General features: G+C 43.4%; 1 protein-coding gene across 2 annotated transcripts in view; it reads right to left on the reverse strand.

The window, feature by feature from the left end:
* The window catches only part of GALNT12 (polypeptide N-acetylgalactosaminyltransferase 12), a 64938-nt gene that overhangs the window by 38489 nt on the left and 1789 nt on the right, over positions 1-24660 (reverse strand). The window contains exon 2 of one of the 2 annotated variants that reach the window (XM_053567917.1): positions 6119-6306. In XM_053567917.1, the coding sequence (XP_053423892.1) occupies positions 6119-6306 (188 nt within the window). Of the gene's footprint in view, positions 1-3679; positions 4109-6118; positions 6307-24660 lie in introns of those variants that run through there. The other variant, XM_053567908.1, reaches the window with a different exon arrangement.

Below are 24660 nucleotides of genomic sequence, written 5' to 3' on the forward strand. Positions count from 1 at the left end.
AGACAGAGTCTTACTTTGTTGCCCCAGGCTAGAGTGCCATATAGCTTACAGCAACCTCGAATTCCTGGGCTCAAGCTATCTTCTTGCCTCAGCACCACTGAGTAGCTGAGACTATAGGCACCTGCCACAATTCCTTGCTAATTTTTCTATTTTTAGTAGAAACAGTGGTTTCCCTCTTGCTCAGGCTGGTCTTGAACTCCTGAGTTCAAGCAATCCACCCACCTCTGCTTCCCAGAGTGCTAGGATTACATGCGTGTGGCATCCAGCCTTGAAATTCTGATTTAACTGTTTAGAGAAAGGTCCCTGGCATCACCATTTTTTAAGTTCCCAGGGCCACAAAGCCAGCTATCAGACTCCTCACTTTGGCTTGCAAGCATCTTAAAGTGAAAGCTCCTCCTCACTGCTAGGATCGCATGAGATGCGATTTGTGAAAGCACCATAAACCCTATACTTGCTATACAACAATGTGAAGATTCCTTGTCATCAGTATCCTCCTTCCCCTCAATGCAGTATTGTAACTAATAAAAATAAAGCTGTCCTCTAATCCACTGGCATGTGATTATTAGATTTATACAGGGGCCAGGATCTATACCGTGTGTCACAGAATTAGAGCCAACACTCCAAAACATCTCTTTATTGTCTGGCCCTGGCCAAAGGGGAAGACACAGGGCAAGCCTTGCAGACACCAGGAAGAGCCGAACTAACTCCTTGCCTCTGTCAACAGTTTTGTGCACTGCAATGCAAAGACACATTAAAAATGAGTGTAGGTCTACATACACACTCGTGTTTGAGTATGTTCTCACCCACACACCTATATGCACATTTTTCAAACCTATTTCTCCTACCTAGAAAAGACTAGAAGGATACACAGCAAATGTTAACGATGGTTCTTCCCTCAGTAACAGGTTCATTGGTGGCTTTTCTTTTTTCTTTCTTTCTTTTTTCTTTTTTTGAGACAGAGTCTCACTTTGTCCCCCTTGGTAGAGTGCCATGGTATGGCATCACAGCTCACAGCAGCCTCAGACTCCTGGGCTCAAGCGATTCTCTTGCCTCAGTCTCCCGAGTTGCTGGTACTACAGGTGCCCGCCACAATGCCCGGCTATTTTTAGAGGCAGGGTCTCCCTCTAGCTCAGGCTGATCTCAAACTCATGAGCTTAAGTGATCCGCCCACCTCAGCCTCCCAGAGTGCTGGGATTACAGGCATGAGCCATCTCACCCGGCCCTATACTTCTCTTTTTTGCTTCACTGTATATGTTCAAATTTTTATAGTGAACATGTATTGCTTTTATAATCAAAGTAAATAGAAAAAGGGAAGAACAGATAAGAAATCTGGACTGCAGGCCAGCTCTGCCCCAAATCTGCTCTGTGACCCTGAGTGCATGGCTCTTCCTGTCTGATTAGACTGAATGCTTCCTCAGGGCCCTTCCTCTTATAACATTCAAGGACCCTAACTCCCCCTCTGCTTATTAATGTGATTCCCAGGGGACCCCCACCCCCTTGTACTGTGAACTCATAATCTGCCGTGTCAATTTCTCAGTCAAAATCTCCAGACTCTGATCAGTTCCTCACCCCATATGGTACGAACTATAATAAAAAGTGAAACTCTATGCAAGGCCCTGGCCCTACTGACCACAGTGATGTTATGCCTAAAAGCCTGGCTTGGCTGTGACCCACACAGCTCGTGCTCACCTTTCTCCCAGGCTAGGCAAGAATAACACAACAGGCCTTCCTGCGGAATTAGATGCAGAAAGGGCTATGAATGAGTGTGCACGATAAGATGGCATTCACACTCCTTATCATGCTGAGTTTGGATTAACTTCCCAGGGTCAATGCAATAGCAGGATCTATAAGCAAATCCTGATAGGACACTCGGCAGCTGTGTCACCATGGAAACAGGATACCAGAAGCCCCACAGGTCCTCTACAGTGTTTCAAAGAGATACTCACAACCTGGGACAATAAAGGAAGTTGGATCCAGGAAGAAAAAAAAACAACAACAAATTTTACAACCAATCCCTGATGGCTCTCAAAAGCAACCTCCTAAGTATATTCTTGGCAACAGGGCAAGTGGAAAAAAATAATAAAAACTGAGTGCACAGGCTGCTCCCAAGTGTTAGCATTGTATGAATTAATTCCTACAGTGTGTTCTTTCTACTCACTTCCATGTAGAGAGCACGGAGATTCACTTTTATGAGTCTGCCTTCCTCCACTCAAAGCCCAGGAATCCAAAACCCAGGAAGGCCTCACACTTGGCCTCCCAGCCACCTTTCACCTCACCTGCCAGCACTCCCTCCATCCCTATTTTGTAGATGGGGAAACTGAGGCTTCAAGAAGCTCAATAGTTTACCCAAGATCACAGAGATGACGAGCAAAAGAGCAGGGATTTTATCTCATATGGGCTGGGCTTGAACCCTGGGTCTGACTTGAAGTCTCCCCTAGCTAGACCTTGCCTGAGCACCCTTGGTGTTTCAAGGAACTAAGCACGAATTAAGCTGACTGGCTGAGGGGGGAACTACTAACAGTCCCAACAGTGTTTTATACAAAAAGATTAACAGTGAAAAAAAATGCCTCAGTCAGAAGCATTGGACTGGGCATGAGGAGATCCACCAAAATAGGGCAGTAAGATTCAAGTCCATCCAAACTTTGGAGCAGTCCCCTAAAATCCCTAGGGCCACATTCCCAATGCCAGTTCCACCACTCTCCAGCTGTGGGGCCTTGGGTGAGTCATCTGTCCTCTCTGAACCTATCTACACACCTGTAAACCAGGAGTAGCACAAAGGGTAAGGGGTAGCAGGTGCCTGATGTACACAGCAGGCTACTCCCATTGGCTCCAGCAGGGGCCATCCCACTCCCCACCCTCACCCCTGAGTACTCAGTTCTTCCAAGTCTGAAAGGAAGGGGCTAACGCATGGCCCTGGGAGAGCCCAGCCACCTCCCAGGAAAGGAGAGAGGGAGACCCAGTGCAGAGGTGACAGTAGCCACCTAGCCTCCGTCCTGCTGCCAGCCTGTGCTCTTGGGCTCACCTAGGCAAGGGGCACCACCTGTCCAGCGGGCAGTTCCAACAGGAACTAGGCCTCTGACCACGCTGGCTCCAGTCCTGCACCACCCACGGGAGTGAGCTGGCTGGACCACAGCCAGAAGGAGTCCTTCCCACCCTCACTCCTTCCGGCCTTCCTGCACCAAAGCCTAGGAGTCCAACACCCAGGAAGAGGGCAAGGAGGCTCCGTGCCACCTGTCACCTCACCTAACGCGCTCCTTCCCACCCCTTTGGTTCCTGGGGCCCAGGCGCACTCGTGAATGAACTGAGCCAGTCCCCCGCCCAGAAGAGGGGTCGTACTGTCCACACAGGCAGAGCGATAAGGGCAGAGCACAGCTGGTCTGTGGGTGTTGTGGGGCCTAGCCTTAAACCTGTCTGCTTAGCCCCATCCCCCGCCCTTTTCTGAGCAGAATGGTTAACTTCCCAAGGAAGCGGCAGCTAAGATTCCCTAGTAACAGACTGGGAGTTTTTCTACTTTCATTTTTTAAACTTTCTTGCCTCCTCTATGAGTCCTTACACCGCCTTCTTCTGAGAAAGACCCAGTAAGACGCGAACCCCCCACGTACGCCCCTTCCACTTCTGTGATGGAGCCGCGGGGGCCCGAGCTCCGGGGCAGGGCTCCTCCCGCCACCTGTGGACTCACAGCGGGTTCCAGCGCTCGGGCAGGCTGCGATGCAGCGAGATGCGGTCGCTGAGGTAGATGTTGATCTGGTGCAGCCGCACGCTCTCCTCCTGCAGCCGCAGCTCCTCGCCCTGCAGGTCCAGCCGCACCGCCTCGCCCCGCGCGCCCAGCGCATCGAGGGGCAGCGGTGGCCGCGGCAGGACCGGCTCCAGCCGCCCGGGGCGCGGGGTGCGTCGGGGTCCGGGTTCCGGGGCCCTGGCCGCGCGCCGCGCGCGCAGCACCGAGCCCAGCCCGGCCAGCGCCAGCAACGCCAGCAGCACTAGCAGCGCCTCCCGGCCGCGCCGCGGGCCCCGCGGGCAGCGCCTCCGCGCCGCGCGACCCCACATGCGCCCGCCAGCTGCTGCCAGCGGTCGGCGCCCCGAGGCCGCGGCGGAGACCGGGACCCGGATCCCGGAACCGCCGCGCCGCCCCGCCTCCGGCCCGCCCCGCCCTGCCCTGCCGCCGGCCGGCGCGAACGCAGCCCCCCCAGGCGGCAGGGTGATGGTTCCACTGGGGCCCCACGTGGGCTGCCAGGGACTTGCACCCTCCCTCTCCAGCCGCTGTGCGAAGTTAAGGAGCTAACTGCCTGTAGACCTTTAGTTCAACGTCTGGAACGTGGTAAGCACGCAGGAAAACTGCCATTATCTCATCGGATCTTTACAGAGTCCAACAAAAGGATTAACATCTAGGATTATCAACTCCATTTTACAGATGAGGAGCCTGAGGTGCAATGAGATTAAGACACCAGGCTGCCTCACTGACTCCTGTAGACCTACCCTCTGCCATACTGTTCCTGGCCCTTGAACAGCAAACCCTCTGCTGTCACCCTATTCGTCCTTAGCTGTGTTTCTTATTCCCCACTTTAGAAACCTCCAAGAAGCTGAGCAAAGGAATGAACTCTCCCCTCAGAAATATGCAGGCTTGCACACACGTATGATCACACCGCTGCCCCCAGTCATTCATTCGCATTAAGTATCCCAGGGCTTGGGCTCCAGGTTTCCTTTAGGGTCATTGAGAGAATGTAGGAGCCATTAGGGTGCTGGAAATATTTAATAGGGCCAAGACTAGGGGTGTGGCTCTCTCCTAGGGACAAAATACAAGGGGCAGGACAAAAACCTGAGTAATCAGGATAAACTCTGTCACTTATATCTCTAGCCACTGGGGAGGAGGGAGAAGAGGCTTTACCACTCCGGGCCTTTGCACATACTGCTCCCTCTGCTTGAAATGTCCTTTCCCACCTAGCAAAATTTGACCCATCCTTCAATACCCTGCCAAAAAACCACTGCCCCGGAAACCTTCAGTGGCACCACAAATTTTTAGGCAAATGTATTTCAAGATTACATCATCCTTTTGTGTATTAGTCAGGGATCTGCCAGAGAAACAGACCAGTAAGAGATATATTAAGAGAATTATCACAAGGAATTAGCTTATGCAGTTGTGAGGTCTAGTAAGTCTGAAGTCCACAGGGCAGGCCATCAGGAAGGGAAGGCTGAAACTCCTTCACATCAGCTGAAGCTACACTCCACAAGCAGAATTTTGGATTTTTCAGGGCAACCTCAATTCAACTGATTGAATCAGGCCTGCCCTGATAAATCTCCTTTTCTTTTCTTTTTTTTTTTTTTTTTTTGTAGTTTTTTTTTTTGGCTGGGGCAGGGCTTGAACCCACCACCTCCAGCATATGGGGCTGGCGCCCTAACCTTTTATTATAGACATCTACAAAATACCTTCATAGCAACCCCAGGATTAGTGTTTGATTGAGTAATGAGATGATAGCCTACCCAAAGTGGCACATCAAAATGACCACCTATTATTAGTTACCCAGGGATGTTATAATAACATACCACAAACTGGGCTCCTTAAAACAATCAAAATTTGTTCTCCCACAGTTTTGGAGACTAGAAGCCTGACATTAAGGTGTCAGCAGGGCCCTATGCCTTCTGAAGGCTGTAGGGGAGAAATGTTTCATACCTTTCTCTCAGTTTCTGGTGTTGTGGGCAATTGCTGGCATTCCTGGGCCCATGGATGCACCCTCCAGTCTCTGCCTCCTGTATCATGTGGCCTTCTCCCAATGTGTGTCTGTGTGTCTCTTCTACCCTTTTTTTAATCCATACTGGATTAGGGCCCATTTTAATAACTTCATTTTTAACTGTTACATCTGTAAAGACCCTATTTCCAAATAAGGTCACATTCACAGGTATTAGGGGTTAGGACTTCAACATGTCCTTGTGTGAGGAGTGAGGGAGACAATTCAACCCATACCACCATCACACTTCATTATGACACTCAATACATCAAACTGTGTTTAATTTACACCCTGGCCTGGTAACAAAAAGAACGTAATGGCCTTAGAGTATGAGCTGCAGTCGCTTACTGATCCTAGAACTTGGTACAATGTCAAACACACAGTAAGTACTCACTTACTGGATGGCTCCACATCTCACATTCAACTTCCTTAGGTATCTGTTTGAACCACGGGAGGTATCTGATGGAAGGCATAGTCTTAAGTGCAGGGAAAGGTTACTCCCAAAACATAACGAAGAGAAATTCCTCAGGACTTGTTGAAAGGGCCTCTGGAAGTTTGCAAAATCTCCTCCGAAATCCCAGGAAATCTGATAGAAAAGAAAAAAAAGAGGCTGACTGGGTGGGGCTCCAGTTCTCCCTGAAACCAGAATGCAGACATGCGTTTAAACTTCAAGCTTCCTTATTAGATTGCAGTATCCTCCTCCCAATATACCAGAGGAACAGATAATAAGGCCAAAGAATAAAACTGTCCAGAGTCATAGCTGGCCAGGTGGCATAACAGGAAATAGAAAGGAGTAAGCAGGCATGCAGAACTGTGGGATGTCTGCCAATATCCATTCTCCCCTTCTTCCTTGACTGTAGAAACCTTGATTTATTTGCTTGTCTATTTCTCTGGGTAGAATAAAGGCTAGATTTCTCAGCCTCCCTTGCAGCTAGGCACGGCCATGTGACTAAGTGTGCTGCCAATGGGCTACAAATGGTATCTGGGGGAACTTCTGAGATAATTCCTAAAACGAAACTTCTTTACCTTTCCTTCTTCCTACTGGTTGGATTGTGGATGTGAAGATTGGACCTCAAGCAACTATGTTGGGTTATGAGGTAAAAGTTGTCCACTGAGAATGGTGAAACGACAAGGCAGCAGGAGCTGAGGCACCTAACACTGTGGATACTGACATCCTGACTGCTCCTCCAGACTTCATTTATGTGAAACAGAAATGAACTTCTGTTTCATTTGAACCACTGTCTCTGTGTGTTTTTTGTCCCATACAATCAAATCTAACCCTAACTGACACAAAGGATTAATTGAAAAGAATTCCCCCCAAATCTGGCTCTGGTAGCCTGGTGGCTTTAAAACAAAGCTGTAGTCCAGGCACAGTGGCTCATGCCTGTAATCCTAGCATTCTGGGAGGCCAAGGCTGGCAGATCACCTGAGCTCAGGAGTTCATGAATAGCCTGAGAGCAAGAGCGAGACCCCATCTCTAAAAATTGCGGAGCCTTGTGGTGAGAGCCTGTAGTCCTAGCTACTCAGGAGACTGAGACAAGAGAATCCCTTGAGCCTCCAAGTTGGAGGTTGCTGTGAGCTATGACACCACATCACTCTACTGAGGGTGACAAAGTGAAACTCTGTCTCAAAAAAATAAATGAATAAATAAAATACAGCTGCAAATTCCTCATTATTCCTCTGAATAAGGTAGACATATAACTACTTCAATCAACAGAATATGCTTAAAGCAAAGCTCTGTGACCTCCGAGGTGAGGTATAAAAGACTATGAAGCTGCCACTTCGTTCTTAGAATTACCATTCTTGAAGCTTTGAGGTGCCAGGGAATAAATCTGACTATCCTGGTACCACCATGTTGAAGAGGTCACCAGTAGACACCCTGTCAAGTATGCCAGCTGAGTCCAATTCCCAGTCAGCCCAGGCATCAGACAGATGAGTGAACAAGCCATCCTGGAAGTGGCTTTTCCCTAGTCATTCATGTCACCTCCAGCTGTTCCAGTTATTTTAGCTGTGGCCCCAGAAAGAATGGAACACAAAGGAAACATGCCCTTTTCTAATTCCTGACCCACAGAATCCATAAGCACAATAAGATAGATGGTGGTGCTTTTACACCATGAAGTTTTGGGATGTTATGCAGCAGAGGATACCTGAAACAAATGGGTGACTTTCATCAACAGTTTCTCATTCAGGAAATACCTACTGAGCATCTACCATGTGCCAAACATCATATTGAGCAAGTGCAAAACATACCCAAAGCTGGGCACTAGTTAAAGTAGTAAGGACAGATTTTAATCAGTAATATACTATTGCAATAGGGAAGAGAGTCCTTTGTGAACTGAACTCAATGCTGATTGGGCATTTTAAATGGAGGGCATGGGGCGGAGACTCAGTAGAATTAGGAACATGAAAAATTGCAAAGGGATGGTCAGTATAAATGCTAATTAGGCCAGCTGTGTCTGTTAGCTGGCAATTATCAAAGGTAAGATTTCATCCTCCCAGGAAAACTGGGAGACAGAGGCCCTACCCTTTATGACAATTACATTTTATTTATTTTATTTTGTTATTATTTTTTGAGACAGAGTCTCACTCTGTCACCCTGGTTAGAGTGTTGTGGTATCATAGCTTATAGGAACCTCAAACTCCTGGGCTCAAGCGATCCTCTTGCCTCAGCCTCCCAAGTAGCTGGGACTATAGGCGCCTACTAGGACACCCGGCAATTTTTTAGAGACAGGGTCTCACTCTTGCTCAGGCTGGTCTAGAACGCCTGAGCTCAGGCAATCCACTCACCTCAGCCTCCCAGAGTCGTAGGATTACAGGTGTGAGCCACCACTCCGGCCTAACAATTACATTTTGAATGAATGGCTTTCAAATCCTCGAGGAGGACACTCCTGAATTGTAGGAAATATATGTACATCTCAAAGGGACAGAGGAAGGATTTACAACTGTAAGCCCATTTTAGTAAATGCTCTAAGAAACAATGGTTAGGGCCTACGGTCAGGTGTCTGCTGGACTATAAGCTCTTTTGGCACCCCGAGCTTCTCAGCCAGGCACTGAGAGAAGCTATCTTAGGATCACCCTAGGGATGAAGCCCTGACCTGTTAGAAACTATGTTAGTGTTTGTTTAAGCCTTTTAATGTCAGGAGTGAAGTGTGAACAAAGTCATTTGTGTTGCCAGGCCACAGATGAGGCCCAGACAAGAAGGGTTCAGAGAAGTCTGGCTAGGACTTGGACAAGGAGAGAGACTTTGTTACGAGACATATTTTTGACATTATGATGCTCAGAGGCTAATGGAACAGACAAAGGTAACTAATTTGAGTTATGGTAAGTGTTCTAAAGAAGAAATTCAGGGTGCTGAAAGTGCTTAGGATAGTAGAATCTGGTCTAGTTTAGGAGTTTTGCAGAGCTTCTCCTAGGTAGTGTTTACACATGAACCCAAAGGCTAAAGAGATTGGAAATCGTATTCTAGGTTAATCTGCAACTCCCTCTGCTGGTGCCTGGCAAAGGGAAAAGAATAATTTTGCATCCCCCATAGAAGGATAGAGTACAAGCCACATTTTTTGTTGTTGTTTGTTTTACCATGGCAAGTTGGTTCAGAGCTTTTTATCAAATATTTTCAAAAGAGACCACAAGTCAAACAGTCTAGAAATCTGGGTGCAGTGGCTCACGCCTGTAAGCTGAGCTCCTTAGGAGGCTCAATTGGAAGAATCAGCTGAGCCCTAGAGTTCCATGCCAGCCTGGGCAACATAGTAAGATCTTATCTCTACAAAAAAATAGAAAAATTAGCTGGGCATGATGGCAAGTGCCTGTAGTCCCAGCTACTCAGGAGGCTGAGGTAGCAGGATTACTTTAGCCCAGGACTTTGACGTTGCAGTGAGCTCTGATGCCATCACTGCATTTTAGCCCAGGCAACAGAGGGAGACCCCTGTTTCTAAATAAATAAATATTTTAAAAATAAAAAAAGTTTAAGAGGCACAAATCTGGTCCAACTCTCTCATTTTACAGATGGGGAGTCTGATGTACAGGCTGGGGGGAAGCTCTTGAACAACATGGTGGCCCATGTAGAGTTAGAATTTAACCACACAACCTCTGCTTACTGGCATCCCTGGAGGAGGTCCCTAGGCTTCAGGAGGACAGTGCTGTCTGGGGTGAACCATGCAAAGCATCTGCCCCCCAGGACAACCTGCTACTGCTATTAGGCTTGAGGGAGGTAGTTCCATCCACAGTGCTCAGGGCCGCACCTGCTTCTCTAGCAGAACAAAGTCTGCTGGTGGATGCTGGAAGGCAGGTTTGATGGGAAAGGCCTAGAGTTGAGCCTTTTGACCTCTATCCAGACACACTTAAGATCTGTGGTTAGATTATGAAACAGACAAGGCTTATTATGCATGATGTCTTGGATCAGCTCGCCACGTTGTAATGCTTCAGTTGCAGAAAAAAGAGCAATGGAATTAGGCTTTAAAGACATGGGTTCAAGCCTCAGATTTAGATAAAAGCTACTTTTTATTGAGCACCAACTGTGTGCTGTAAACTGCTAAACTTAATTTTCATTTACAGTAGAACCTCCATAGATGACCACTTTTCCTACATTGACCACCTCCTAAAGTTGACCTAATTAGACCAGGCATGCACCACATCACATGTACTCAATGGAAAACTGACCTCTACGTACATCATCTCTACAAGTTGTACCTTGACCACATGGACTGTGACACACAATATTAATTTACCTTCTAAAATGCAACCAGTTGAATCCACTCTACACCACAGGGGAGAAAGTATGGGCTTTGCTCCTCAGTTGCCTCATTTTTTTCTTCAGTTTAAGTTCTTTTCTCACATTTCATTATTACCACATGTTGGATTAGGCCTAATATCCTATCATGTTTATCATGTGTTGCAGAAGAGTTTTTTCAACTGGAAGGACTGGTCTGAATTGTAGGTACATCCTATATAATTGATGAAAAATTTTACAGTTAATCAAGACATGATACGGCCCAAAGGAAAGAACTCCAAACTGCATTGATCGTCTCTGCTTTCTGTAAAGCAGCAGCCAAAGAAAGACAGCAGAACATTTTGGTGTTAGCAGGACCACAGTTAGCAACATCCAAAAATGTAAATGTGAGTACTTGGAGAGATATGGTCAGGGAAAGTGGAGACCCACAGCAGAAAAGGAGGAAAACTTCCTTGGAGGAAGTCAGTGAAGCCACATGAAGCTGGTTCAAACAAAAGAGGGCAGTTAACTCCTGAATCTCTGGGCCAGTGATCCAAGAAGTTGCTAAAATATTCGCAGAGGAATTCAGGATGGCAGATTTCCAAATATCAAGTGGTTGGCTTGAGAAATTTAAACTTTAACATGAGATCTCTCATAAAGTCCTGTGTGGTGAATCCAATGCAGGTCAGTTGAAGTTGTGGAAGAGTTCCTCAAAAAGTTACCACTTTGCCAGAAGCTTCAAAGATGACAACATCTATAACGCCGAAGGGTGCAGACTCTTGTTCAAGGTGATACCTGACAGGAGCCTCATCATGAATGAGGTAACAAATGTAAAAGCAGAAAAATTTCCAAGGAATGTTTCACAGTTCTGCTTTGCCCTAGCTCAGCTGGAGAGAAACTAAAGCCTTTGGAGATTGGTAAATTGGCAAAGCCATGTGCCTGCAAGAACTTGAAACCCAAAGACCTTCATGACACTTAGAGATCAAAGAGCTGCGTGTGGACGACTGGGGCTCTATTTGAGGAGTACATAAGAGGTATCAACTGAGAAATGAAGAAGTAATGGTTTATTCTACCAACAGCAGACAACTGTCCTGGCCACCCACAAGTCAATCATCTCACAAACACGACACTAAAATTTTTGCCTCCAAACATGACTTTAAAAATCCAACTTCTTGACCAAGACATCAAAATGTCTTGGTCGAATGACATCATCAAAACATTTAAAATGCACTACTGAGCCCAGCTCCTGCAGTGGGTCATTACTAAAACACAAACTCATGGTCCTCCTGTGGAAACAACTTCATCTGCAGCCTCAGGTAACACTCTGGATGCTGTCCTCTGGATCAGTTCTGCTTGGAATAGATTTCAGCCAGAAATGATACAGAAGTGTTTCAAGAAAGTTGGATTGCCTCAAACTTATTAATAAGAAAAGAACAAATGATCCCATTTCATTGTGGGCAAGAGACATGAATAGAAGCTTCTCTGAAAAAGATAGGCTCACCGTCTACAGACACATGAAAAAATGCTTATCATCTTTAATCATCAGAGAAATGCAAACCAAAGCAACTCTGAGATATCATCTAACTCCAGTAAGTGTAGCCCACATCACAAAATCCCAAAACTATAGATGTTGGCATGGATGTGGAGAAAAGGGAACACTTTTGCACTGTTGATGGGAATGCAGGCTAGTATGTTCCTTTTGGAAGGAAGTTTGGAGAACACTCAGGGATCTAAATGTAGACCTGCAGTTTGATCCTGCAATTCCTCTACTAGGTGTATATACAAAAGACTAAAAATCACTTGGCAATAAAGATATTTGAACCAGATTGTTTATTGCAGCTCAATTAATAATTGCCAAGACTAGGAAGAAGCCCAAGTGCCCATCGACACATGAATGGATTAATAAATTATGGTATATGTATACCATGGAATATTATGCAGCATTAAAAAAGATTGAGATTGGGAGAGAGCAAGATGGTGGCCGAGTAACAGCTTCCTTGCAACTGGGCACCGTGGGTCTGAGGTGACAAGACTTCAGGCACCTCTGGCTGGTGGCATCTGCCTATAATCATCCCTTTGAGGACACAGGGAGTCGGCGAGAGACTTCTGGACCCCAAGACAAGGACAAAAACAGTGGAAAACTGGCAAGTGGTTGCGTGTGTTCGATCTATCTAATCCCCCCGGCAGCTGTAAGTACAGCAGCAGTGAGACTGCAAATGGGAAAGGCCTTACCTGTGAGCTGTTTTTGTGTTTTGGACTTGGCACTCAGTTGAACTACCTTGGGGAGAGCTTGGGCAGGAGTGCGGAGAACTTTGGGCATTGTCTAGGGTCCCAGACTGAGCCCCCGAGCCGGATGGAGCTAATAATGTTCAGCTGTGGGCCACAGGAAGCCATTGTGAGAGAACTGCCCCGGCAAGCTCTGCCCTCAGGGTCACAGAGCAAGGATTGGGCAGGAGCTAGTAATCTAGTGACTAAGCAGCCTAAAGGCAGGGACTGAGCCACTTTACAGCCTTAACCTTCAGGGGCAGAGTGAGACTGGTTTTGGCACACTGGGTAAGTGGATAGCCACTTCAGCAATGATCCCAGCAACAAGCACTTTCCTGGGAAAGCTTCTGCTTAGCCAAGTTTAGAAGTTTAGTGCCTTTTAAGAGGGCTGAAGAGAGATTTAGGGTCTCCAACCTGTGGGGTTTGAGAAATCAGCGGAGGCCTCCAGTTGTAACAGCATTGTGATTAACATCTTATACCCCAAAAGATCACCTGTTGTCCAGACAATATTCAACAAGATATATATACTGCTTCGTTTTTGGTTTTTTTCTTTGTTTGTTTTTATTTTTTATTGTTGTTGTTTTGTTTTTTAATTTCAACCTTTTCCCTAGATTTTTCTTTTTTCTTTCTCCATTTTTCTAGTTTAAATACAATTTCCCATTCTACCTTTTTCAATAATTATAACTTCATTTTTCCTAGTGTTTCTACCCCTATTATTTGGTTTTTTACCCAATTTTATCCCATAAAGTTTTCTGTTTGCTTGTTTTGGTTTGATTTATAGCATTTTTGTCTTTCCTCTCTACTTGGTGGAGATGGGATACTGTGTCCGATCAGGCTAGCAAAGAGCTGCCGACCTCAAGGGAACCACCCAACCCAGCACCCCCAGAGGTTGGGTATTTTTTAAGGTTGTGTCAACCCTACTGTACACCTATATTGCTCTGTCTCCCTCTTTCTGTGCCTCTCTTCGTCAATATTCCCTTTTAAGCACCCCCTCTCCTTTCTCTTTTTTCTTTTCCTTCTTTTATCCCTTCTTGCTCTTCAACCTTCTCATCCTTCTGGTCCTGTCCCAAAAGGACTCATCGAAACCCTAGTCCACAGGCAAGGCAACTTAAAGAGCAAGAGGAAGTGAAAGGAAAATTAGGGCAAGGAAACAGATAAAAGAAATCACTCATGAGGAAGAATCAGCAGAAAACTCCTGGCAACATGAAGAACCAGTACAGAGCAACCCCTCCAAGGGACCATGAGGTAGCTACTGCAGAGGATTCCACCTATAAAGAAATGTTAGGAATGACAGGGAATTTAGAATTCACATTATGAAAACAATGAAGGAAATGATGGAAACAATGAAAGAAACTGCTAATAAAGTGGAAAATAACCAAAAGGAAATCCAAAAACAGAATCAAATAAGAGACGAACGATATGAAGAATACAGAAAAGATATAGCAGAGCTGAAGGAACTGAAGCAGTCAATTAGGGAACTTAAAGATGCAATAGTGATTAGACCATGCAGAAGAAAGAATTTCAGGGGTAGAGGACAAAGTTCTTGAGATAACTCATATAGTTAAAGAGGCAGAAAAGAAGAGAGAAAGCAGAAAGTTCATTGTCAGAATTATGGGACTTTATGAAGCATTCCAACATACGAGTTATAGGAATTCCAGAAGGGGAAGAAGAATGCCCCAGAGGAATGGAAGCCATACTAGAGAATATTACAAATGAAAATTTTCCAAATATCACCAAAGATTCTGACACACTGCTTTCAGAGAGGTATCAGACCCCAAGTCGCCTCAACTCTAACCGAGCTTCTCCAAGACACATTGTGATGAACCTGTCCAAAGTCAAGACAAAAGAAAAGATTCTGCAAGCTGCCAGGAGTAAGCGCCAGTTGACCTACTGGGGCAAATCCATCAGAGTGACTGCAGACTTCTCTAATGAAACTTTCCAAGCAAGTAGACAATGGTCATCTATCTTTAATCTACTTAAACAGAACAATTTTCAGCCCAGAATTCTATATCCTGCTAAGCTAAGCTTTAGAATTGATGGAGAAATCAAATCATTTATGGATATACAAACATTGAGGATATTCGCCACAACAAGACCAGCTCTACAAGAAATATTTGAACCTGTTCTACACACTGACCATCATAATGGATCAACAGCAAAGTAAGAACTCAGAAATTAAAGAACAGAACCTAGCTTCCACACTGATGCAAAAGATAAAACTAAGCCACGGACTCTCACAAAATAAGATGAATAAAACACTACCACACTTATCAATTATCTCAATAAATGTTAATGGCTTGAATTCCCCACTGAAGAGACATAGATTGGCTGACTGGATTAAAAAATACAAGCCATCCATTTGCTGTCTGCAAGAAACACCTGGCTTCAAAAGACAAATTCAAGCTCCGAGTCAGGGGTTGGAAGACAATTTTTCAGGCAAATGGAATTCAGAAGAAAAGAGGAGTTGCAACCTTATTTTCAGATACATGTGGATTTAAAGCAACTAAAGTCAAAAAAGACAAAGATGGTCACTTTATATTGGTCAAGGGAAAAATACAACAAGACATTTTAATTCTAAATATTATGCACCCATGTTAAATGCTCCCAGATTCTTGAAACAGACCTTACTCAGTCTGAGCAATATGATATCTGATAATACCATCATAACAGGGGACTTTACCACTCCTATTACAGAGCTGGACAGATCCTCTAAACAGAAATTATACAGAGATATAAGAGATTTAAATGAGACCCTAGAACAACTGTGCTTGATGGACACATGTAGAACACTACATCCCAAAGATAAAGAATATACATTCTTCTCATCACCCCATGGAACAGTCTCCAAAATTGATCATATCCTAGGACACAAAACAAACCTCAACAGAATCAAAAGAATTGAAATTTTACCGTGCATCTTCTCAGACAGTAAGGCACTAAAGGTGAAACTCAACTCTAACAAAAACATTCAACCTCACACAAAGGCATGCAAATTAAACAGCCTTCTGTTGAATGACAGTTGGGTGCAGGAAGAAAAGAAACAGGAAATCATTAACTTCCTTGAGCATAACAACAATGAAGACACAAGCTACCAAAATCTGTGGGATACAGCAAAAGCAGTTTTGAGAGGAAAATTTATTGCTTTAGATGCCTACATCTGAAAAACAGAAAGAAAGTGCATCAACAAACTCACAAGCCATCTTATGGAATTGGAAAAAGAAGAACAATCTAAGCCTAAACTCAGCAGAAGAAAAGAAATATCCAAAATTAAATCAGAGATCAATGAAAGTGAAAACAAAAAAATTATTCAGAAAATTACTGAAACAAGGAGTTGGTTTTTTAAAAAAATAAATAAAATAGATAAACCTTTGGCCAGACTAACTAGAAATGGAAAAGTAAAATCTCTAGTAACCTCAATCAGAAATGATAAAGGGGAAATAACAACTGATCCCACAGAGATACAAGATATCATCTACCAATACTACCAGAAACTCTATGCCCAGAAATTTGACAATGTGAAGGAAATGGATCAATATTTGGAATCACACCCTCTCCCTAGACTTAGCCAGGAAGAAATAGAGCTCCTGAACAGACCAATTTCAAGAACTGAGATTAAAGAAACAATAAAAAAGCTTCCAACCAAAAAAATGCCCTGGTCCAGATGGCTTCATACCAGAATTCCATCAAACCTTCAAGGACAAGCTTATTCCTGTACTGCAGAAATTATTCCAAAAAATTGAGGAGGAAAGAATCTTCCCCAACACATTCTATGAAGCAAACATCACCCTGATACCAAAACCAGGAAAAGACCCAACTAAAAAGGAAAATTTCAGACCAATTTCACTCATGAATATAGATGCAAAAATTCTCAACAAAATCCTAGTATATAGATTACAGCTTATCATCAAAAAAGTCATACATCATGATCAAGTAGGTTTCATCCCAGGGATGCAAGGCTGGTTTAACACACACAAGTCCATAAACGTTATCTACCATATTAACAGAGGCAAAAATAAAGACCATATGATCCTCTCAATAGATGCAAAAAAAGCATTCAATAAAATCCAGCATCCTTTTCTAATTATATCACTGAAGAGTATAGGCATAGGTGGCACATTTCTAAAACTGATTGAAGCTATCTATGACAAACCCACAGCTAATATTTTACGGAATGGAGTAAAACTGAAAGCTTTTCCTCTTAGAAGTGGAACCAGACAAGGTTGTCCTCTGTCACCTTTACTATTCAACATAGTCCTGGAAGTTCTAGCCAATACAATCAGGCAAGACAAGGAAATAAAGGGAATCCAAATGGGAGCAGAGGAGGTCAAACTTTCCCTCTTTGCTGATGACGTGATCTTATACTTAGAGAGTCCCAAAGACTCAACTACAAGACTCCTGGAAGTTATCAAAAAATACAGTAATGTCTCAGGATATAAAATCAATGTCCACAAGTTAGTAGCCTTTAACAAGGACAGGCAAGATGAGAAGCTAATTAAGGACACAACTCCCATAGTTTCAAAGAAAATGAAATACCTAGGAATATACCTAACAAAGGAGGTGAAGGACCTCTATAAAGAAAATTATGAAATCCTCAGAAAGGAAATAGCAGAGGATACTAACAAATGGAAGAACATACCATGCTCATGGATGAGAAGAATCAACATTGTTAAAATGTCTATACTTCCCAAAGCAATCTACCTATTCAATGCCATTCCTATTAAAATAGCAACATCGTACTTTCAAGATTTGGAAAAAATGATTTTGCGTTTTGTATGGAACCAGAAAAAAAACCCGTATAGCTAAGGCAGTTCTTAGTAATAAAAATAAAGCTGGGGACATCACCATACCAGATTTTAGTCTGTACTACAAAGCCATAGTGCTCAAGACATTATGGTACTGGGATAAAAATAGAAACATAGACACTTGGAATCGATTAGAAAACCAGGAAATGAAACTAACATTTTACAACCTCCTAATCTTTGATAAACCAAACAAGAACATACCGTGGGGGAAAGACTCCCTATTCAATAAATGGTGTTGGGAGAACTGGATATCCACATGTAAAAGACTGAAACTGGACCCATACCTTTCCCCACTCACAAAAATTGATTCAAGATGGATAAAGGACTTAAATTTAAGGTACAAAACAATAAAAATCCTCAAAGAAAGCATAGGAAAAACACTGGAAGATATCGGCCTGGGGAAAGACTTCATGAAGAAGACTGCCATGGCAATTGCAACAACAACAAAAATAAACAAATGGGACTTCATTAAACTGAAAAGCTTCTGTACAGCTAAGGCGACAACAACCAAAGCAAATAGACAACCTACACAATTGGAAAGGATATTTGCATATTTTGAATCAGACGAAAGCTTGATAACTAGGATCTATAGAGAACTCAAATTAATCCACATGAAAAAAGCCAACAATCCCATTTATCAATGGGCAAGAGACATGAATAGAACCTTCTCTAAAGAAGACAGATGAATGGCTAACGAACATATGAAAAATGTTCATCATTCCTATCTGTTAGAGAAATGCAAATCAAAACCACCCTGAGATACCATCTAACCCCAGTGAGAATGGCCCACATCACAAAATCTCAAGACTGCAGATGCTGGCGTGGATGTGGAGAGAAAGGAACACTTCTACACTGCTGGTGGGACTGCAAACTAGTACAACCTTTTTGGAAGGAAGTATGTAGAAACCTCAAAGCACTCAAGCTAGACCTCCCATTTGATCCTGCAATCCCATTACTGGGCATCTACCCAGAAGGAAAAAAATCCTTTTATCATAAAGACATTTGCACTAGACTGTTTATTGCAGCTCAATTTACAATCGCCAAAATGTGGAAACAGCCTAAATGCCTACCAACCCAGGAATGGATTAACAAGCTGTGGTATATGTACACCATGGAATACTATTCAGCTATTAAAAAAATTACATCCTTTGTATTAATCTGGATGGAAGCAGAACACATTATTCTTACTAAAGCATCACAAGAATGGAGAAGTATGAATCCTATGTACTCAATTTTGATATGAGGACAATTAATGACAATTAAGGTCACAGTGGGGGTGGGGAAAGGGGAGAGCAGAGACAGAAAGAAGGGGGAGTAGGAAGAGCAGAGAGAGGGAAGGGGGGGACCTTGGTATGTGCCACACCTTTTGGGGGAAAGACATGATTGCAAGAGGGACTTTACCTAACAAATGCAATCAATGTAACCTGGTTTATTGTACCCTCAATGAATCCCCAACAATAAAAAAAAAAAAAGATTGAGACTTTACCTCTTTTACGTTTACATGGATGAAGCTGGAAAATATTCTTAGTGAAGTATCTCAGGAATGGAAAAAAAATCCAATATACTCAGTACTACTATGAAACCAATTTATAATCACTCGCACTTTCATATGAGAGATAAATCTCAACTATAGCCCAGGATGAAGGCAGGAAGAGGAGGGGGATGGAAAGGCAGGGGGTGGTTCGATAGAGGGAGGGTTAATGGTGGGACCACGCCTATGGAGCATATTGCAAGGGTACAAGTCAAATCTATCAAGTATTGAACACAAATGTCTTAACACTGTGATTAAGTAAATGAGGTGAAAGATATGTTAATTAGTAGGAAGTAAGCACTCTGATTTGTACAAATAATCAACACATTGAAACACACAAAGGCATAAATGTATTCATGATCTATGTATATATGACTTAATAAAAAAAACAGTTGGATTGCCACAGCACAAGAGCATGATGTTTTGGTCCCATCAGATAGTCCATCTCCCATGGCAGAATTCAAAGCAGTAGATTTTGAAAATTTTGTTACAATGGGTGATGAGGTGGCAACCTGTAATGAACTGATCCAGAAGCAATTTTCTAAGCAATTACTGACCAAAGTACAGACCAGCATAAAAGTGCATGGAGCAGCTGATGAAGTGGAAGAAGCAAGTGAGGATGACACAGAAATTGCAGAGTCTCAAAAAGAAGAGGATGTCAGACATGTGACAGTGCAGTTGAAGTCATTTGCTGTGGAAAAATGCCCAGGTATATCGATTGGCATAGCCATTGCTGAGAGTGCGTTCTCCACTTAACGTTTATAATAAAAATAAGAAACAAAGACTGGCTCATTTTCTAGGAAGAATGATTACACCTCGAGAGAACAGTAAATTGTATTGATGTTGTGTGATACTGTATGTAGATTCAGTATGTATGTACTGTATGTATCACACAACATCAATTTTCTGTGTTTCAAGTTTATAAGGCAGCTAGATGAGAAACCATAGGCTGGGGGAAGTAAAAGTTGCAAGTTTTGCATGTTGTACCCAAGGTTACCCAACATGCAAGTGCAGAACCAGGGTTTGTATCTGCATCTCCTGACTCGCAGCTCAGGATTTCTCGCTTCACCATTCCCTGTGCGCTGGGTGCTATGAGATCAAAAGGCAACTTAGCTCAGGGGGTAGGAGCCTACTTGCCAGAGCTCAAACCCCAGCACAGATTACTGTGTGGCCTTACACAAGTTACTTAACTTGTCTGGACTCAATTTACTCATTTATAAAACAGTGATGGTAATACTAATACTGCCTGAGTAGGGTTATTGGGAGAATTGAGGGATATCTTCCACACAGTCAGCCTCCCTGGGCACAAAACAGAGTGGAAAGGCAAATGGAAGATGTCCAGCACCCTGGTTCTTAAGATGTGGTATTTAGAACAGAAGCATTTTAGCTTGATAGAACTACAGCATCTTTTCAATAGAGGCAAAACACTAAGAATGGTCCCTGCCCAGAGTAAGCACTATTTAAGTGTTATTATTGACAATCAGTTGACATCCTTAGAGGGTGAGTTTAGCTAGGACCTTAATTCTTTTTGCCTCTTCCCAAATTGAGTACCTTGTCCTTTCCTTGGGTTTGTTGCTTGTTTTAAGGGGCTTACCTGTTCACTGACCAACCATCTTATGTCACTGGCTGCTCAAAAATAAGGTAGATTTGTCTAGAAAACTTTTGATGTTTCATATTAGCTCCCTTCATGGGGAGGGGGTCATTATATCCTTTTAGAGTTTCATATGATACATAGTAGATGTAGATGTGGTATTTCAAACATTAGTGGGGAACAGATGTCTGATTCAAGCAATAATTGGGACAACTTGATAACCATTGGGAAGAAGTCGAATTAAATCCCAACCTCACACCTTACACCGAAATAAAATCCAAGTGATCTAAAAATGCCAAAATAAGGAGAGAGTTCTGGGAGGAAGAGAAGGCAGGAAGGGAGGGAGGAAGGGAGAAAAGGAAGGGAGGATGGAAGGAAGGAGGAGAGAAATCAAACAAAGAAAGTATCATAGTTGAAAAGAACAATATTTGTAAATTTAGACTATTTAAAAGTTTTTGAATTATGTAAGTCTTCCAAAAATAATAAAATTCAAAAGACAAATCAGAAAGATATTTGCAGATGACATTTACCTAGTGTATGAATCAACAGGGAAACAAAAATAAAAATGGTCAAAGAATCTGAATAGACAGTTCTCCCCAAAAAGGATATAAATGGTTTACAAATGTACGAAAATATGCTCAATCTCTCTACTCTGTCTCTACAAAAAAAAAAAGAAAAAGAAAATTAAACTTACTCTGAAACATTTTTTCACCTATCAGAACGGCAAAGATTAAAAAGGTTATTAACTCCATTGTTGGCAAGGATGTGAATAAAGGTACTTTGACACCCTGTTGGTAGGAATGTAAGCTGGTGTAACCGGTTGGAAAGCAATTAGGCAACATTTATTAGAAATGTTAATATTAACATCCTTTTGATTCTGCAGTTCCACTTCTAGGAATTTATCCAATAAAAACAGAATCACCAGCGCTCAAAAGATATGCATACAAAGCAGCTTATTACAGTATTGTATAAAAAAGTAAAAGGCTGGAAACAACCCAAATGCCCATTAACAGAAGATTATAAAATAGAGTAATGCACACATATAATACCATAATATTCCACAGTGCCATTAACAAGCATGAGCTAATCCTGTGTCTTTAAGATACAAGCGTGTTTAAGATGTATTGTAAAGTCAAGAAAAGCACGTCACAGAGCTATATAGATAGTATGACACTACTTTGGTAAAGTATGTTAACATATACAAAGGGAAAAAAAAATCTGTAGGAATACTCACCAAACCACTAAGTGTATTGTATTTATTTCTATTGAGTGAGATTCTGTAGTCTTTTCACTTTCATTTAATATATCCTTTTTTTCAACAAATACTTATTGATCACCTACCATTTGGCAGGCAGTGTACTAGATTCTGGGAATATAATGGTAAACAATCCCAAAGTCATTGATTTCAAGGAGCCTATATTCTATATTTCTATAACATCACAATTCTTTACAATAAACATCACTACCTTAATAAGGAAAGAAAGTTAGACAAGACAATTCGGTTCTCTTTATTGCAATCTTAAACGTTCCTCACCTGTCCCCTAATCTACTGTACTAGTCCCTGGGGTCCCTGTCCCTTACTCTCTCTGGTGTAGGAGATGGCCCACGGAAGGGAGGAAAACCCCGGAAACGTGCCAAGTGGGTTCTTGGCTTTGCAATAAAGAATCTGAGAGCTAGCCAACTGGCAAGAGAAAGGTTATTGAGAGGCAGACAATAGATCCTACCCCACAGACAAAGTAAGGGTCCTCTCCCAAGCAGAAATGGGACCCCTTATAGGGAAATGGTAACATTTTTGTGTGTCCAAACACCCTGGTAGGAAACAGCCATATGTGACAAGTGTTGTCTTGCGGTCAGGCCATAAAATCTAACCATAAACTGCTGTCACAGAAAGGTAAGCGCCAGCAGTTTGTAAGGCTTAGTAATTCACCCATCCTTGGTGGTCCCAGGTGGGTGACATGCTGGTGACTTCCTTGTTCGGGGTAGTTAGGGTCTGATACTGGCCAAAATGGCTGGAGTCAGGCTCTCTCGACCTTCCTTTTCTGCCTCATCCCTACATTATCTTCCTCCACCTTCTTTCCTCTTTTTTCTAAAACTACATAGACCCCTCCCATTCTTTTTTGCAGGGGAGGGGCAGAGTCTCTCTCTGCCACGCTGGGTAGAGTGCCATAGCATCGTAGCTTACAGCAACCTCAAACTTTGGGCTTGAGCAATCCTCTTGCCTCAGCCTCCAGAGTAGCTAAGACTATGGGTGCCTGCTACTATGCCCACATAATTTTTCCATTTTTAGTGAAGACAGGAGTCTCACTCTCACTGAGGCTGGTCTCCAATGCCTGAGCTTAGGCTATCCACCTACCTTGGGCTCCCAGAGTGCTAGGATTACAGGCATGAGCCACCATACCTGGCCAAAGAAACCTGTTTATATTTAATAAACTACCCAGCCTCAGGCATTTCCTTTATAGCAGCACAAAATGGACTAACATGCCTGGGATTCTCTGGGAGCCAGAGGCAGTGTTCCTGCCACTTAACACACATAATACCTGGCACTCAGAAGGTACTCAATAAATTTTGGCTATATAAAGTTTGTGTTGGCTATGGCACTTGCCCAGATCGCCTTTCAAAAGAACCTGCTGGGGAAAACACAGTTGACTAAGAGCTTCCAGCTGTGATGCCCTCAGGTCCTTTATGTTGGCCCCTGGTTTCTTCTGGACCTTTAGCAAGCAACCTTTGCTTGGAGACTCTTCACTGGCCTGGCTGAGACTGCCCTGCAGCCTGAAACCCCTCCCACCAAGTCTCCTCATTTCCCACGCCCCTTCTCAGGTGTCAGACCTGCATCTGGTCTGAAGGCCCCCTTCCCCTTGTCTTCTTCCATTCCTCTTTATGTTTGCAGGTATTTTTCCCAGAAAAAAAAAAAAATCCAGGCATCTGATTCTCAGACAACCCAAACCAACACAGAGATGGATGAAAACAAAATGCTGGAAGAAAACTTATAAATAATAAGACCATAGATACACTTTTATATGAGAAATACCTGCATGTACAAAGATGTGCTGGATCCATGCTTCACAAACTTTAATGTGTACATGAGTCTCCTGGAAATCTTGATGAAATGCAGATTCTGGTCTAAAGTAGCTCTAAGATGGGCCCCAGATGCTGTATAGTCAGATCCCACGTTACAAACATCTTTCTTACATAAAACTCGCACTTACAAAGGCTGTTACAGGAAGTCCCTGAGTTGCAAACATCTGACTGACGTACAACTCATACTTATGAATGGAGGCTATTACATATAGGTATTATGTAAAGGTACCTGTGTCTAACTTACATACAAATTCAACTGAAGAATAAATCTACAGAACCTATCATTTTTATAACCTGGGGACTAGCTGTGTTTCTAAGAAGTGCCCAGTTGATACCAATGTTGCTAGTCCAAGGACCACATGTTGAGCAACAAGGTGTTCAACATTTTCTACTACCCTACTGTGTCTTTTTCTTGCTGTTCCACACCCTAGGAGACCAACAGCATGGCCTACATCCAAGCCTCTGGCTTCCAGGTGGGTTTGCCAATGAGGAGCACTGGCTGGAGGTCAGATGGCAGGAGGGTAAAGCCAGAGGTTTATAATCCTCTGGGGATAGCTCCCTACTGAGTTGCTGTGGGTTGCCTGTGTCCCTCTAGCTCTTAGCAGGTAACTCTGCAGTGTTGTCTCTTGAGGACTTCCAACACCTGCTCTTCCTTTCTCTTCTTCAGGCATGGTGTGGTAATAGCTCCCTATTGTTACCAGCCCTGGAGTACTGCACCATCCCTTGTGGCTCTTAGCAAATCCTGTCCACACTTCTGTAAATGGTTCTTTCATAAGCATTCCTGAGTTCCTCAGCCAAGTGTGTCATCTGTTCCCTGCTGGGACCCTGCCTGGTAGACACAGGCTCTGGCTATGTTGCTCAGGATTGTCTCGAACTCCCGGCCTTAAGTGATCCTCCTGCCTCAGCCTCCCAAAGCACTGGGATGACAGGCATAAGCCACCACAACCCGCCTAGGATTTTTTATAATA

Source organism: Nycticebus coucang, chromosome 2 (genome assembly GCF_027406575.1).
Source record: "Nycticebus coucang isolate mNycCou1 chromosome 2, mNycCou1.pri, whole genome shotgun sequence".
In the NCBI taxonomy this organism is placed as follows: domain Eukaryota; kingdom Metazoa; phylum Chordata; class Mammalia; order Primates; family Lorisidae; genus Nycticebus; species Nycticebus coucang.